Source organism: Triturus cristatus, chromosome 6, assembly GCF_964204655.1.
Source record: "Triturus cristatus chromosome 6, aTriCri1.1, whole genome shotgun sequence".
Taxonomy (NCBI): domain Eukaryota; kingdom Metazoa; phylum Chordata; class Amphibia; order Caudata; family Salamandridae; genus Triturus; species Triturus cristatus.
In genome coordinates, this window is record NC_140589.1 from 1,524,193,899 (window position 1) to 1,524,212,429 (window position 18,531).

The 18,531-nt window shown below is 41.6% G+C and overlaps 1 protein-coding gene across 3 annotated transcripts in view; it reads left to right on the top strand.

The window, feature by feature from the left end:
* Positions 1-18,531, top strand: part of ANKEF1 (ankyrin repeat and EF-hand domain containing 1) — a 250,905-nt gene that overhangs the window by 167,242 nt on the left and 65,132 nt on the right. For all 3 annotated transcript variants that reach the window (XM_085612664.1, XM_085612665.1, XM_085612663.1), the window contains one exon: positions 6,770-6,996. In XM_085612664.1, coding sequence (XP_085468790.1) covers positions 6,770-6,996 — 227 coding nt within the window. The remainder of the gene's footprint in view (positions 1-6,769; positions 6,997-18,531) is intronic.

Here is an 18,531-nt window from a genome sequence, read left to right on the forward strand (position 1 = left end):
GGGCTATCCCCGTATGAGGTGATCTTCGGAAGGCCACCAAATATGTGGGGGACGCCTATACCACGTAAAATAACTGATGTTAATTGTAATATGCTGACAGATTACTTGGCTTCCTTGATGTCTGCACTACAATCTTGTCGTTCACAGGTAGCTGCAGCTTTTCCTGACAACACTGAGGTGAAACCCCATGACGTTGCTCCGGGGGATCTGGTGTTTATAAGAAATTTTGATCGGAAGACCCAGTTGGAGCCCAGGTGGAAAGCACCGAAGCTAGTCCTGCTGACCACAAGAACAGCCGTGAAAGTTGAGGGCCGCAAGGGCTGGATACATTCCAGCCATATTAAGAAATTTCATGGACTATCCTCGGATATAGACACTGTGCCCTGCACTCCCTCACAGACTGATTCAAAACTTCCTTTTGTTGAACAGAATGACTCTCAGTGCTATAAATTAAAGCTTAGGCCCAAACAGTCGAGCAATTTGATTGTTTAAGTCCTCTCCAAGGTGAAGCGGTTGAATTGTCTCCGACATGTATCCCTTGGACCTGAGTAGAGAAAATACCCGAGAAATGTTGAAACGACAGGCGTATTGTAAATCACTGCGTAGCTACTGTATGAGGACATTATTAATTTTGTTTTTATTGAGTGTTTTAATAATTATTACGAGTGTGATTTTGCACATATATCATCCTATCTCTAGACATGTTTATAATGTTGCTGCAGAACATTCTTTTAGTGACCTACCGCCACATGAATTATCTTATAGACTTGCGCTGCGCAATAACACCTTCATTAGTATGTTACATCATTCCCATCAGACTAGTAATGCCACCAATTGTTGGGTGTGTGGCCGACTCCCTCCCTATCAGAATAACAAAGGAGTTCTGCCTTTCTTTCCACATCCATTCACACACAATGGCTCCTGTGGAGCATGGTTTAGTTTACTAAATTCCATAGACCCAGACACAGCAGTTTATCAACAACATTGGATATGGGGAAATCTGAATCTAGTTTTATTCAAAGTCTGTCATCCTAATAAGGAGGGTCGCCCCAGTAGAACAGGAACTGATCTAGAAAATGAAGTGTATAAATTAGGTAATTTTACACCTAATCTTATGATTCTGAATGTCAAATCCGAAGTTGAACTAATTCTGCCCACTATGTCAGTATTTCCAGTTAAGGGTGAATTATGTATAAGAAAAGTTGGTTCCATACATATGGGCCATAGCCAATGCGTTACTACAATAGAATATAGTGATCAAGGTAAATCCTCATTTAAAGCTTCTCGCCATTCTTACTTTATATGTGGTCAGACGGCATATATGCGTCTGCCTCTAGATTGGGATGGTACCTGTTACATAGCATTCCTTTTACCACCTGTTTTCCTAGCTCCCCCTGATTATTATCGGAATGTTCATTTAGTACACAATAGAGAGCGAAGAGATCTCCCAGTTGTCGATTATACTGAGACGGCATGGGACAAGTATGTAGATTTCAATAAAGGTATCTTTCCCTATATAGGTACAATATCAAATAGTAAGCTGATACGTAGACTAACCAAGACTCTCGAAGCTGTAGTAAACGAGACTATAGCCGCCCTAGGCAATCTGACAGAGGAACAATCAGTGATGAGAATTGTTGTTCTCCAGAATCGTCTTGTCCTTGACGTCATCCTGGCCGATAGGGGCGGAGCTTGCAGGGTCATCGGATCCAGCTGCTGCATATTCATACCAGAAAATTCGCCATCTGTATATAAAGCTATAACACGCCTTCATAAGATTGTGAGCCAGATACACGAAAATCCAGGCACTTGGACGTGGTCCGGGTGGTTTTGGAGTGTGATATCAGCCTGGGGATGGAGAGTTCTATCCTTCCTAGGTATTGGCCTTCTTATGCTCTTCAGTTGTTGTTTATGCCTGCAATGTGGACCAGCGATTTGTGGTCTGTGTGCCACATCATGCATTCCATATCAAGGTTCTCGTTCAAGATCCCGGAAGAAGAAAGAAGAACAAATGATGCTATATGAACAGATCAATGGATTGATGAAGATTGATATCTCGTGAAGGGCAAGAAGGGGACAAGGAGGGAATGTGGAAATATGGATTTTTCTGGTCAGTTATGTCCCCTATCTTGGACCCCAACGGTTCTATGTGCATGTCACAAGTACATGTATGTTCCCTCCAGTTCCAGTTTCCAAAACGCAAACATATGTGCGTCCACCGTCAACATGTTCTCTGTCAGATCCGCCATCAATGGGCTGGATATTCGATTCTTAAGTATGAAAGGCCACCGACTTTATATGGCTAAGTTACTCTATTTTTACAGTTCAGGCAAGTAGGCCCGATTCTGTCCTCAAAGCCTTCCCTGCTCTCTGTCTCTGACAGCTTCAGTTTGAGCTCGCATCTGTATCCATGAACTTTGTCCTACTCCCTGTGCAGCTAACGGTGCCTGCCTCGGCCAGTTTTGCCTGCCTGCCAAGAAGCTGTATTTCACCTTCGAATTATCTACTTTGCTCTTCAGCCGATGCATTCCTGTCCAGTGATTTAGGTAAACATTTCCTTTAGCTCACAAGCAAAGGACTCGGCCTTCCCGTCCTCCTGCAAGTAATTCATAGCCCTGTTGCCATGGAAAGTTTTCTGCCCCTCGCATCTCATATAGACACTTAGACGCTTGTACACGCACACAGTCAGTATAGAATAGATTCTGTCCGAGAGTCTTTTCTTGTGGATAACATAGTTCTCTAAACATAGGATGTTAGATATGATTTGGGATTAGGTTGACTTGACCCCCCAGACTTCTCGTCTCCACATGTAGAGCTAAATGTCAAGTCCCCTTCACCCCCTAGTTGCACGTCAATCACACGTCATGCTGCTGCGCGCGCATCTATGTTAAGTATTATCTTATAGATCCACCTATGTATTACATCATAGCCAATCATGTTCCTTTTTACTCATTATTACACCCATTTTCGGCTACGCACACCAAACGTCAATGTCCTTATCAATTGTTACGCCTACTGTATTCACTTCATTGTGATGTATGTATTATAAAAGTTACTGCTTGTCAATAAAGTATTGTACTTCACTTCCTGAACCCTCGTGGTGACGGAACCTGAAGGCCGCCACTCGAGTCGGCCATTTTGGAATAAAGACCATTCAGAAAATCTCTTATACCACGGATTCTGCCTCTTGTTATTTTGAGCTATTTTACTTTACTTTAGATTCCGTATGAAATTCAGTCAAGGTAAAAAAGAATATTTACCACAAGATGATGGACGGAATGTTGCACATTGGCAAAACATTCACCCCCCCCCCCCCCGTCACAGATATAAGAGCATTATTATAAACACCAATCATCGCAAGCAACCATACATTTTGTTAAAACCTTTTTTGAAAGTTATTTTAATATCTTGTTTGCCACAAATAGTGGTACTTGCAGACTTTAATTGGGTGCTAAACATGTATTCAATTTTATTCTAAAATAATAGACTATATTTTGCGAATTTCGGCAAGCGCACTCCTGATGTGCAAGAGATAAAAAAAAAAAAGTGCTTAATAAGAGCAGAACAACTTGTCCAACAGCTTGTCTCTGAACAACTCCTACTGATAACAGACTAGCTTGGAAAATGTCTCCCAGCATGTGTAGTGTAACTCTAGGAAAACCAACTTGAATATACATCTATCTATATTCTACTAAATTATGGACTGCATTCTTCAACAACAACAAAAATCTGAAATTTTGTATACTTGGTATATCATTTTTGTTGATGCTTCATTCCGATAGTTATGCCAAATATCATAACATCGAGTAAGAAACATATGCTTGAGGAAGGCTTGAAGTACAGGATGCCTTTCACCTGTAAGTACAGTTGTCTCTGCTTGGCCCTGTACATCATCATTACAGCATATTTCAAGTTACAGTCATGTTCGTCTGTGTACTGTCCTACCTGCCTTGGATCTTTTAGAATCTTTGTAGGTTTCTTTATTCCTAGATACAAATTATTTTTTGTTCGAGCATCAATCCATGCTCTCCCTTCATAAACCCACAAACTCCCTCAAGACTGTACTTCATTTGGTTGCTTATCCATTTTTGCTACCAAAAATGTGTCTAGAAAGTGCTTGCCACTGTGTGACCGCCACAGCTGACCTAATTCATAATATAATCTGTTTTGGGCCAGGATTCTTAGCCCACCTACCATTCCCAAGATTGCCCTCTTCCGACAGATCATCCCTTAGTATTCCTTCATTTTAGACCAGTTCCAAGTCCTGTGCAGAAAGCTTCCAATTTGCCATGTAAAATACAGGAATTTGATGTATTTCCTCTGAACCAGATTATGTAGCCCAATGGTTCTTAGCCTGTGGTCCTTGGATCCCTGTGGGTCCGCGGCGCCTACTCAGAGGGTCCTCGACTGCTTAGAAAGTTAAATAATACTAATAGATTAATAAGGAGTATATAAATAAAGTAGCAGACTGAAGACTTTAAAATGTTAAAGTGTTCTATAAATGTGAAGGAATTTGAAATTTGAAGTAAAAATTGATATCCTCATATTTATTTGTGGGAGCAATGTTGAGTGCAACAAACAGAACACAGTATGGACCATGGGTTGTCGCAGTTGTATTTGGGAAAAGCTCCAATCTTCCCATTCAAATTACAATTTTTTATATTGGTTTGTGAATCGAATAAAATATTTCATATTTTCTGCATTTGTGCCAAGCTACAAAGGGGTTGATCTTGGGCGTTGATCTTGGGCGTGTAACTCCCTTACCCTGACTAGAAGGAAGGACCCCTTCTTGGACAGGGTGCATACCACTGCCATCTAGAGACCCGTTATTTCTAATACTGATGTTGAGCACACATTGCCAAATTGTTCTAAAAATACTTTCCCATGATGGTTTTGAACTTTTGTCTTCCAAAGGAAGATAGTTTCAACTGAATGTCAGTTACAACGGATTAATGCCAGAGCCAGACAAACTAGTAGCTTGAATGTGCAGCCATACAGAATTAACAATAGCAATGGTAGATCTTAACTAGATGAGAAAAAGGTCGAAATTGATAGAGGACAACAGTTATTTTTGTAAAATGCGTTTAAGAATTAAATTCTTGGTATATGAAGACATGAAGTTAAATACAAATATTTAAAGACTGAATATGCAAGGACGAATCGGTAAAAAGTAAGAATCAATGGATCACTTTACAATGACTAACTAAATTATATAGGTGAAGATAGAAACCCGCACACCGGGAGCTACTTCCAGATGACACATAGAAACACAAAATTGGGAAGGATACATAAAAAAACTAGTTCTGGACACACCGGATGCCACTGCCAGACAAAAAAGATACAATATTTGTGCTGCTCCTTCCACTACGCATGCACCAACAACACATCTTTAGTCATAATTTCCTTGTATGTGAACAGATCTTTCTGTGGGGATAGTTGTGCTTTACATACTGAGGAAAGGTGGATTCCTGGCATGGGCATCTTGCTTAATGTGCCTGAAGCATATGGATTTCTGCCATGGTAATAGTACTGATATGCCCAGGCATGAGGTGGAAACTGACGTGAATGGTTATGATGCTCTACGTGCTGGCGTCAGTGTGATTATCCTCATGGCAGCAGTGATATATATACTGGGGCAAAGCAGTTTTTTAGCATTTCCAATAGCTTTGTGTAGATTGATGGCATGGCTATGGAATTGTATATGCTGGAGGCATTGAGGGTTATTGGCATGGCAGTACTGATTTACATTCTGGGAGCAGTGTGGATACTGGCATGCCAGTTGTGGTGGTATACATGATCCAGAAATCTGAATTATTTGGATGGCAATGGTTCTTTACATGCTGGGGCACTGTTAAGAATACCTTGCTGCTTTGTGATTTACATTTTTAGCAATGTTGACTTTACCATCTTGTCAGTATTTATAAGCAGACGGGCAGCTCTACTTTTAGATCTGGCCAGCTCCCTGCAGGTCCCAACTGTGATTGCCTTCACTATGGACAAAGCATGCAATGCTTCAGTATGTTTTACGTTTGATAACAGATAGTGTGATGCTTTTTGTTGGCGCAAGCATTTTATGAGCTTTTATGTACTAAAGGACCTGTTTCGAACTTTAAGTCGTAGAACAATACTGACAAATTAACATTTCTGCTGGCATAGAATATGCAACGGACGTCACTCCAGTGGAAAGTGTTTTTCAGATAGGCTTTGTTTCTATTGTACCACAGTTATCTGCATGCTTAGCGTCCCATGGTTTCTAATGGGCACACAGTCTCTTATACAAACATGTGTGAATTGCTGCTGTGAAGACATATTGCTCCTGAGTACCTTGGCAGACCATTTATTGTTGGTTTATTTCATTTTCAGATGTGGTTTTGGTTCCCAGTTCAGCAATGGATGTGCAAAGGTCTTTTGTACACTCCTCATTGTAGCAACAAGATGAATGATGGGAAATCCATATGTGTCAAAATGTTTAAAACTGAAACTTTCTGGATCTTTTGGGTGTTGTACTGTATTAAAATGTATTAGTATTTATAAAGAAAACCGAAGTTGAAATTAAGTGTTTCTAGTCCTAGATTCTGGGTACATGGCTCTTCCCATTACTAGACACATTTACAAAGCTTCATAGAGGTAGAGAGACCTAAAAATAGTTAATAATGCAGTTGGCATATGTGCATTAATATATAGTTTCAGATATGAAGAAGGAAAGGCCATGTGCTTTAGAACACGTTTATCACATCTCTTTCCGTTTCTCTCTTTCTCCTCATAACAGTGCTAATGTGAATGCAACTGACAATTTCCTGTGGACGCCTTTGCACCACGCTTGCCATGCGGGCCAGCAAGACATAGCTGAGCTGCTAGTCAATTCAGGAGCAAAAATAGATGCCATCGCCTTAAATGGATCAACGCCACTAATGAGAGCAATTGAGAGTTGTAGCTTGACGTGTGTGCAGTATTTATTGAATGCTGGAGCCAAAGTCCAGCTTACCAACAGAAAAGGTAAAACTTTAAAAGCACATTGTTGGGGGACATTGTATTTTTGATAACTAGAATTGGCTAATGTATGAAACTCTGAGTTTCATTAGCAAATCCTGTTGGATCGCAAATGGACCTTTCTCTTGACAATATTGAGGTAGGTCACAATTTGTTAAAATAATCTTTTCTTAAATGCAGCCCGTTTTCCGTAAAGGAAAATGGGTTGCATTTAAAAAGAAAAAATGAAACTTTGCAATTAAATTTTTTGAGCGTAGGCACTGGGCAGTGGTCCATGGCACCACTGCCTGCTCTTAAAAAAATATTTTTGTTTACATTCTCAAAGGATAAGGGATTTTTAGGGGACCCCTTCCCTGTTGTGAATGGGTTGCCCCTAGTTTTAAACTGGTGGTAAAGTATTACTGATTTGTGACGGGAATTCGGTCGCAAAACAGTAATACATACCATACCGATTCGGTATTAGGAAGGGGCGCACCAAACACACACATTCTTAAAACCGAATCGGTATGTATTCGCAATACCAAACTGCGATTCTGTAAAATGTTACCGAATCACATTTTGGGATTGATACATACCAAAATGCATTTTTTCCGGTCGCAAATGGCCCAATTCTGTGAATCGGGCCGTTTGTTACCAGAAAATGCTTGATACATCTAGCCCCTAGTGCTGTTGTATAGCAACAGTTTGTCATCTGTATAGATGGTGGTTTGGTGCGTGGAGACACATTGCTGGTGCCTCAGGCGGGTACTATTTTTGCTAAGTTAGTGATGTCACCTTTTGTGAACTTTTGCATGGGTTCTCTAATGTTGTTATCTGATCAAAGCCCTCTGCTGTGTCTGCACTAGATTGGGAGTTGGCTTTTGCAAGGTTTTTCATCTTGTGGTGGTGATGGATTCGCAATTCCATATACAGGCTCTTATTGAGTGGTTCTGGTACCCCGTGGCACCGGGAAGGGCCTGGGTTTCTTTGGGTTAATTTTAGAGAGGGAAAAACAGTCAAGAGGGTGTGTCAAATGAATACTGTGACAACAGGGGCTGAGCAAATGCACAGATGTACTCACCGGTTGTGGCCCATGCAGTTAAGAGCAGTGGGGCGGGGTGGGTATACTTGACACATGATGACAAGTGAAAATTAAATAAATAATTATTTTTCCCATGTCATTGTCCGTCGAGTCCCCCCCACCACATCCTACCACTCTTACCTGCATCAGCCACTCCTGGTACTCACATTAACTGAGGACAGTGGCATGCGCAACAACATTCACACACTTAGCGATGCAGTGACACTGGGTTGCCTGAATCTGAAACCGAGACACTGATCTTGGATGAAGAAGGAGATAAACATAGAGAGTGGTATAAGGAAGAGACACAGGGAATCAAGGGCCATATGTGTGAAATTTCAGATTTGCGATTTCCGAATTGTGAATCCACAGAATTTGTTATTTGGGAATCGCAAAACAGTATGTATGTAACTACCGAGTCCACTAATAGCGATTCCTACGAATTCACATTTGCAGGTAGGAAATCACAAAATTGACATTTCCTAATAGGAAAAAATGTAAATTAGGAAACAGAGCTTTCTGTACGCAGAATGATAATGTCAGACCAGGAAGTTTAAAAATATAGGGTGTAGCCACAACCCAGAGGCCTAGGAACGGGCTGGAAGTAAGGAGTGCTCCTGCATCACTACTGCCAGTGTATCACACCATTCCCAGAGAAGACCATGGTTATGAAGACGTGAACAAGGACTCAGAGAGTTGGAAGAGGAAGGCAAAAGTCTCTCAGAAGGAGCTGCAGCTCCTGACAGAAGAATGTGTCTCCCTTATGGATCAACTGTTTGGGAAGGCTTCCTTCACAGTCTCAGAATGCCAAAAGAGAAGAATCTGGACCAGATCCTGAAGAAGGGTAACTCCCTATGAGTCACCAAGAGGATCATTACAGAGATTCAAAAAATGTGGTAGGAGCTTGAGGTCTCGCACGAAGGAGAAGGTGGGCAGCACGATGGCTGAGGGACATGGATCAGGTGGAGGACCCTTAAAAAAAACTCTGACTCCCATAGAGAGAGAGGACCCTGGAACCGGCTAACCGACACCTCCAAATTTAGTAGGCACTTGCTGGCATAAGTCATCTTCCCTTTACTTACCTAACAAAACAAAATTTTAGCAGATCCAGATATCATACATCAAAGTAGAAAAAAACTCTATTGAGATGCTTGCCCCACCTTGGCAATGCATTATGAGAATTATACTACACATCAGTTGCTTGCTGCTCTGTGTGCTGATGACTACACCAATCACCAATCACAAAACCATGTCACAAAAACAACAAGCAGAATCACAACAATATTGTGGGCAAACATTACCCATTTATTTACACTAACTATTTACATGCATTTCCACTGATCATAGCTCAAATATGTCAGGAAACATTGCAGCCGAGGGGACTACTGACACCGATGTGGTCACTGAGGACACAATACCACCATCCCTACAGTCCATCACCCCAACCCCAACTGCCAGGAGAGCAACCATCTCACCACTACCAGAGTTTGTGGACAGTGATGCTGGACAGTCGCAGGGACCTCACAACATCGGAGTGCAGGAGACACAGACAAAGCAGAGGCCAAACATCAGGAGTCCGTACAGATAATGTGGTAGAATACATATCAGAGAGTTCTCCTGTGTATGATGGCTTGGAGAGGTCCATCATCTCCATCCAGCACCCGCAGACAAAACAAATAAAGGCTGTCAGTAGGCATCTGCTACGAATGTCTACTTCTATACAAAAATTGGAGAAAGGGCAGGACCAAAGGCTAGCAGCAATGGAGAAGGAGCACTGTGTGCCGAGACAGAGGCACAGGTAGTACCTGGCAAGGTTTGATTCATTCATTCAGTCCTTCAACCACTTGGCAGTAGTCACGAAAACACTAGCAAGGCGGACTGTGAACATTCAGACTGACATGGGGCACTGCAGTCAGGACGTTGCACATGGGCTAGTGCAAGTGACCACAGCCCTTGAGTTTATCCAGACGCACAAAATCTGTATCCCCAACATCTTGCCCCCACCTGAGAGTGAAGAGGGCTCTAGCCTTAGTGGCACGTCCCTTTAGGAAGCGTTCAGTTCCAGACGTTCACACCGACACACTTCTGGGACTGACATGTCAACTGTCCCACAGCCCACTGTTGCTGACAAGGCACCCAGCCCCAGAGGCCGAAAGAAGTGAACCACTGTACACTCAAAGGAATGAGTCACCTTTATTTTGTTTGACATTACTCACTTGTTGTTTCTTATTAACAATATTACATCAGTTATGCACCAAGCATTATCATCATGTGCGATGTCTCATTATTAGATGTTTTAATTACTCTTACCTCAGAAATAGTTATTGGTGATCTCCTTGCATAGTGCACATCACTCTTCTGCATGTGTACTCTCCTGCTGCGCCTGCAGTGGTGGTAATTCATCATCAGAGTCGGAATCAGGCTCTCTGGGGATGTTGTGCAGACCCTTCATCATTGCAATGTTGTGCAGTATTGCACATGTGGCGATGATCTTGCAGCATGTATCCAATCTGTATAGTAGTGTCCTGCCGGTCCTTTGGAGGCAGCGAGACTGGGACTTCAGGATACCAAAGATCTTCTCTATGGTAGAACTCATTGTCCATTGTGCCCTGTTGTACTGCCCTTCACTTCTTGTCCTTAGAATCAGGTACGATGTGAGTATCCAGGGACACAAGGCATATGCACTGTCACCTTACAAGCATGAAAAGGAACACCATTAGGTCACATTACACACACCGTCCTGGCCACTGTATTCATTGAGCCTGTGATTCTCATACTGTGAAGTTCTGATTCCCAAATAATCCAAGGAGGCAATGGAAGCCCATAAATATGGTTTGTTCATCCATAGGGAATTCCAGCCACATACTGAGAAGCAATTATCAGCCAACTGTCTCTCACCACATCAATTCAACTATATACATTCCACTTAGAATTCTCTACAGCACAAGAAAAGACAGTGGAAATAAACAAAGGGAAATATACCAATACTCTATGAAAAATGAATGAGTGCACCACAGAAAGACGTGGTTACAAAGCATGCACATTACCACACATGCCTAGTAGGAAACCATCGTCAAATTCACCTGGTGACAGTCAAAATTGTATTCCACTATGGCAAAACATGAATAAGTCAGGGTTGCTGCCTGGGAACCTGGCCACAAGGTCTGTTATTATACAGGAGGCATCGCACTCTACCTGCATATTGAGTGAGTAAGCTTTTCCTGTTCCTGTATATGTATTCAGTTGCTGAGGGAGACATATGGTGACATGTGTGCAATCAACACAGCCAATGACATTGGGGAACGGTGCTATCCTGTAGAACATCAATTTGGTTTATTGCAATAATTGGGGGGTATTGGGGAATGATGGGGCAGATTTACAATGAAAGTGACTCAGTGCATTCCGCAAGCCATTTGGCTGCGCCACACTGAGTCACTTTCAAAGCACAGGGATGCAACATATTTACATATGTTGCATCTCTGTGCTTCCCACTGTGCTGGCGCACAAACTGCAGCCATGCGCCGGCACAGGCACCCTTGCACCATGGTACAAGGATGCCTGCGTCGTGGGGAGATTGTTTTTGTGCAGAAAGGGGCACCTTCCTGCACGAAAACAATCACAAGAGGTATTTACCTCTTCCTATGCGTGCTGCAGAATGCAGCACGCATTGAAAGAGGAAAAAACGAGGAGAAATGAAAACATTTATCCTCGTTGCGCCTCCCTACGCCTCCCCTAAAGTGGCGTAGCATTCACACGCATTTCCAGATTTACAGTTCCTTGTGAATCTGGAAATGTGTCTGGTTCCATGGGTGTTGCGTGGGAACACCCACAGCAACTCCCATAGAAAGCCCCTTCCATGCAAAGAGCTGTGTGTAATGGGTTCATATTTACAAGAACAGGAAAAGTCACGCAGGGTGGCTTTACCTGTCCTTGTAAATATGGAGCAGTAAAATGCGCCACCAGTACGTCATAAAAAGTGATGTACTGGTGGCGTAGGGGGCTTGTAAATCTGCCCTGATATATATATTGGCTAACCTTGCTCACCATGAGGTCCAGAAACATGAGGAATAACTCGTTTCATAGAGACAAGCACAGATGCTTCTCTGAAGACACTGCTCTCCTTATGGGTCAGTTGATGTGCGACACTGACATTGCGTGCACTTCAGTTTGTCTTGGTAAGGAAATCTTGCATGATTTGATCTTGTTGGTAAATGGCTGAATTGAGGTTCTAACTGGGGAGCCATCCAGTAGTAGTCTTTGATATTTTCGATTTGCATGATTTTCCTCATTGACCTTTCTTATGTAGAGAACTGCATTCTTGTGTCCCCATTTTATTATGTAGGTAATGCAGATTCTGACAGTACACCCCCAAAGGCTGGTTTACTGGCTGGAGTTTCTTGGAAGATTCATTCTAATCAGACAGCAGCATTTTCATTTGATGCTTCTTTCCAGGATCTTTCATCTGGACTGTACCCTCCCTTTCCAGTCCAATTAACAATAACGTTTTCCTTGAACTATCCTTGAATCTGAGATTTCTTATCACTTAGTATTCAATCTGCCCATCAATTTCTACAGGTGGTGGAACACCCTGAAGTCTTTGTCAGGTCTTTCAGAGTGGATCATCTAACCAAAAACATGGGGGCAAACTATTTTACTGCCACTGGATTAACTACCTTTTCATTTCATAAGGGCATACAAAACATGGTTGTAGCTTCCTGTTTCATTCTCGATGAAATTTCCACATAATAACCACACTCTATCTCCCTCCTTATACTGTGGATTTTTCCTTCTTTTTCTATCTGCTTGTACATTAAATTTTCTTCAGTCTGAGTTAGGTTACCTTGGCCCTTTTGTTGGATTCGTCTATCTCTTGAATGAAATCTTTTGTAGTCGGAGTTGGAACAGTTGTATGGCCCATTAAGGAGTTCAAGTAGAAAGGGGTATACCCAGTGGAAGTATTTTTTGAATTGTTAGAAGGCAAATTCTGCAGCCGAAATCAATTCTGTTCAGTCAGCTCCCTGATCTAATAGGTTCAATTCAAAGTATTGTTCCAGTTCTTGATTTATTCATTCAGTTTCCCCATCAGTTCCAGGGCGATAACTGGTAGTATATCTGGTCTACACACCCAACCCTCACATGAAGGCCCACTAAAAGTGTAACAAAAACTGAGATAACCACAATAGAAATTCCATGTGGTCTAACTACATGATAGAAAAATTGTTTTGCTACAGGTTTGGCATAAGATATGGCCTTGTGAGGGAAATAAAATAGGTATTTTAGTAAAGGTATCAACTAAGAACAAAATGGTATTGTACCCTTGATTTGAGGGAGGATATACTATCAATTCTATAGTAAAGGGGTGCCGGGGTAGTGCTTGGAGAAGACCTTGTGGCGGTTGTCTTTCTGTTTTTTCTTTGGTGAATGTCTTACAAGTTTGAACATATCTTAATGAATTCATTTGTTTTATGCATCCCTTTGTAACCAGCCAGTAGATTATCATGAAAGGCTTTCAACACAACTCCTTGAATTTCAGATATGGGCACATATAGGATTCCCTTCAAGCATAGTAATCCTTGAATCACCTCTCAATCTGAATCTTCCCTTGCCCATTCCTCTGCTTGAGTTTCAGTTAAATGTTTTTTTATTTATGTGTGCAACATTTGGTGATTAGTTGTACATGCAATTCTCTCTGGGATGATTGAGTGTTCTTTTACTTGAAGTATTTGTTGATTAGTACTAATTCATGAAAGGACATCTGCTTTCCTATTTGCACTTCCTGGTCGGTAAGTAATGGCAATATTGTAATCAGCAAAATACATGGGCCACCTCGATTGCCTTGGGGTAAGTGTATTAGCAGATTTCAAGAATTTCTAATTTCTTTGATCGGTACAGATGTTCACAGCATGCTTAGCTCCTAACAAGTAGTGTACCAATTCCTGAAAGGCATCTTTAACATCCAGCAGTTCTTTGTCTTTTACTGTGTAGTTGAGCTCAACTGATGAACATTTTCTAGCACTATATGCCACAGGATGAAGTTGTCCTGCAGTTTTATGATGTTAAAGTAGAACTTTTCCAATGGCTACATTATGTGCATCTCCTCTTATGTGGAGATATTTCTCTGGATTAGCATTCAATAAAATCCATGCTGAGGTAAATGATTCTTTCAGATAGGTAAATGTTTGTTCAGCCTCTTCTAACCATTTAAACTTGAATACCTTTTTGTGTAACCATGTATTTGGTAAAACCTTTTGAGAGAACTCTTGAATAAAACGTCACCAGAAATTAGTAAAACCTATGCAGCTCTAGATTGTTTCCTTTAAGTAGGCGATGCCCATTGTTTGACGGTATGAACTTTCTCTGGATTTGATGTATTTTCTTAAGTGTTGATAAAAAACAGAGGAATTCTGTGGTGGTTATGTGGAAAGAACATTTCTACAGTTTCACACATATATTGTTGTCTCTAATTTTTCTTAAGATTGTCATCACATGTTGCACATATTCTTCCAGATTGATTGAGTATATCAGGATGTGATCAACATGGGCCACCGCAATTCTGTCCAAACATTCTGCAATAACATTAATTATTAGGTGTTGAAAGGTGGCCAGGGTGTTACTCCTTCTCGTTCTTACAAGGTGGTATGCAACCCAAAGTTCTAGTTTGATGTACACTCTAGCATCCTTAACTTGATCTAGTAAAGTCATTATTAGTGGCAATGGATATCGATTTTTATTTTTGTAATTATTTTATTGCATTTTTTCAATGAGAACAGTCAATCAGGAAGTGCGTATCAATGTCTAGTTTGTGCAGACCATACAGTGCCATACGAATAATATATAACACTCCCAAATTCTTACAACCTAACAAAATACAGAGGAGCAATTCCAAAGCAAATATACAATTATATCGATTTTTAATTATTATTTAATTTAGGGCTTGATAGTCTATGCATGTCCTCAACTCTACACTCTGCTTTTGTACAAAAAAAGAAAGAGGAGAGGAGAATGGTGTTTGGGAGGCAAGGTTGAATCCATTACCCAGATATTTGTTCAGATATTTCTTGAGAAGATTGTTCCCCTTCTGAGTCAATGCATAAATTCAGCTACACGGCAAATTTTCCCCTTGTTATAAATCTATTTTGCAGTCATAGGAGTGGTACACTGGCAATTGTTCTGCTGCTGTTTCATTACATATATCAAGGTAATCTGCATATTTTTCTGGAACTTCTATCTTTTCGGTGGCACAAGTCGACTAACTTCCTTGTGCTAGTTTTTGAAGTTGTGATGGTTTTAGTTCTACTTCCTTGTTCTGGTAATAATGATCTTTACAGTATGTAGAAATGGTGACCACTGTTCTATATTTCTAGTCTATGTTTGAAGTATTCTAGGTGAGCCAGGAAAGTCCCAGTATCAACTGAAACTTCGGTGCACTGATGAGGTTAAATTTAGTTTTTTTTTCTTGTTTTTGGTGAGGACTATCTTTTGCGAGGTATTCTCCCAGATTTTTACCTTTTTATGCTGAACCCATTTCTGCTGGCCCTAGGACTCTGTTCACTGTACCCTTGCCAACCAGAGGTAACAGTGAAATACCTCTTAAGTCGCCTTTCACTGTGGCATGGCTAGCCCTCCCATTGGGCAACACTGGGTTACATCCTAGTAATTTATAATGTTTAACTTTAGTTTGGGAGCTGCTAGAACCATGATTCAAGGACTCATTTGAATAGTAATTTTAACTCCAAATTAATAGACAAGTCAAATTTTATATTACTATTTTAGAGAAAGTTGTAATTTCTCTGCATAAGACAAATATGCTTTCCTTCCAGTGTCACCTGACTATTGCTCTCCTGTGGTGTTATGTCTATTGCTTCCAGAGAGTGGACAAAAGGATTGGGTGTGGCTAGGTGTTTCTCTTCCTTGAGCAGTATAGCCTGAGGGTTGTGCCATCCCCTTTCTGAGCTTCAAAGTTTGCTTACAATGTCATAGGCAGTTGTAGCCCACACCTAAGTCTGCCTCTCTTTGTCTTCCTAGTCAGCTTGGCACCAAACCCTGTAAGGGGAGGCTGCCCCAGAAAGGGTTTAGAGTGATCACAAGGAAGGGTTTCTCCATTATCAAAGCTGTGCCTCTGAGTGGGGACTGGGAGCTCTGACCATAGGAAGAAAGTTTCTGCTATGTTGGATTTAGATAGAGAATGAAGCTCTGGGCTAGTGTACAGTAAAAAACACAGGAAGTTCTGCAAAATTGGAGAGCATCACCCCATTGGTTAGGGAGTAGCCAGGAGTTGCCACCACCTACAGGCTGGCACTGGGAATAAATGTAGAATCCACAGTACCCTTCTCGGGGTACTGTGGATGCTTCTTGCCCAATGGAAGAAATGAAGCCTTAAAGACTGGACCGGTTCTCCCTCTTGTACCCAGGACAAAGAAGCAGACTCCAAGGGTCATAAGGCTGAACCCCTGTTAGGGCTACAATGACGCAACAAACTTCAAGAGGCCTTTTCCTGCACTCCTGGCTGACCCGTTGGAACTGGACCTTCCCAGGACCCAGCTGCTGGCCTCTGAGGGAGTGCTGTCCCCATCGGTCCTGGACCCGTAGCTGGTGTGAAAGTGTTTCCTGAAACCTCAGACTTAAAAATGCTTTGCCAACTTTTTGCTCTGAAAACTGACCGGGGCCAACCACCAAGCTGATCTGATGAAAGTGCATCGCTACTGGTTAAAGATCTAGGTTGCTCTCGATACAGTCTTCTCTTCAGCAGCAAATCGGCTTGAGGCTGTAGCCTTGCCCCACTGGAAGAATCTGAGCTCCAAACAATTGACTAAGTCCAAGGGTAGAAATTTTTACCGTGCTTAGGTGTGAAAGTATCTGGCCTGCAAGGGACCTACTCTGGGTGTGAAATTCTAATTTCTCGTGCTCAGAGCTTTCCCGCTAAAAGTCAGTGGATTCACGGGACCTCGTCCAGTGGATATCTGACGATGTGGAGCCCTTTTTGTCTACAGCCTGCTGCTTTCGCCATTGAGGAATTTTGACTCCCATTCTAGAGACTATGTCCGAAGGTAAAACGCTTCACGTGGGTGAATCTTGTACCTGTATCTGACCTGCACGCCATTGCAGTCGGCCTTAACTTTTGACTTTGCCCCACTCAAGAGCAACCAGATGACAGCATTTGGCTCTTAATGCTTTTTGGTGCTATTTTCAACCCTAACTTAAAAAAATCCCTAGCTCCAGCCCTATTTATTGGAATTTTGTCCTTCTAGTGTTTTTATTTTATTAATTCGAATGTACTGTTTCTCTAAATTGTTTTGCGATTTGTCTTGTCTTGTGTTTTCACTTTATTACTGTTAGTGCAGTGCATAAATACTTTACATAATGCTTCTAAGTTAAGCCAACCTACCAAATGGTTAAGCACAGGCTTATGTAATGACTTTTGTTGTGATTATTATTTGAAGCGGGTTCTCACCGCCCTCAACTAATACCCCAATCGCTTACACCGGATACCCCATTTTATTGAACTGATGCTGCTGGATTTTGACTGTGCACTGAGACCCTCTAACCAGGCCTAAGTATGTGTTCTGGCCTTACAACATGTAGACATTGGCTATACTCCCAAGTAGCACATTTAAGTTACCTATAAGTCCTTGGTAAATGGTACAATATGTACCCTGGACCTGTAAGTTAATGTCACTAGTGGAATGCAGCACACATTGTACACCCTTTAAAGGGACAATGCCAACCATGACTGCAGGCCTGCCACCAGCAACCTGGCTGTGCATGTCTAAACTGTAAATTGAATTTTCAAAATAACTTCTTTTGACAGGCCTGAAACCTCCTTTTAATATTATTAAATCATCCCTAATAGGCTTTAATGCCCAAAAAGGCAGGGTACATGGAATTAAAAAGGAGGACATGTAAACGTTTAATGTGAAACATGTACCCAAAAGCTATTTTCACTGTAGCAGGGTGAGCTGCTTCAAAGGAAAGCATTAGGATATAATATCAAAATAAAACATTTTTGTCAATGCATAGGACCCAGCTAAAAGGCGAATTATTGGACTTTGTAAGACATTTATTTGAAGTCCAATTTATTGGTAAAGTTATATTTGTGGTAAATACTTTAATAAAAAGTCACCTTTACCTGCCTAAATCCTCTAGAAGCCCCTATGCATGAGCTTCCAATTGTCACACAGGAGCTGAATATCTCCTTGATGAGGGGTGAACTTGTTCTCAGAGCTGAGACAAAGGCCTTGCTTGTTTGGAATAGTTTTTTTCCTCTGAAAGAATGACCATCTAGCCCAGGTACTTAACTAACTTCTAAGAGGTCTACATTGTCACAGGTAGATGTTGATAAGACCTGGGCCTGCCCTCTTCCTTTGTCCCCCCTAGTCAGTTGAACACCAGATACAGTTAGTTTGGAACTGCCCCTGGAACTGGTTTTAAGTGACCAAAGAGGAGGGGTTGCTCATTTCCTTGGCCATGCCTCTAGGGTGGGC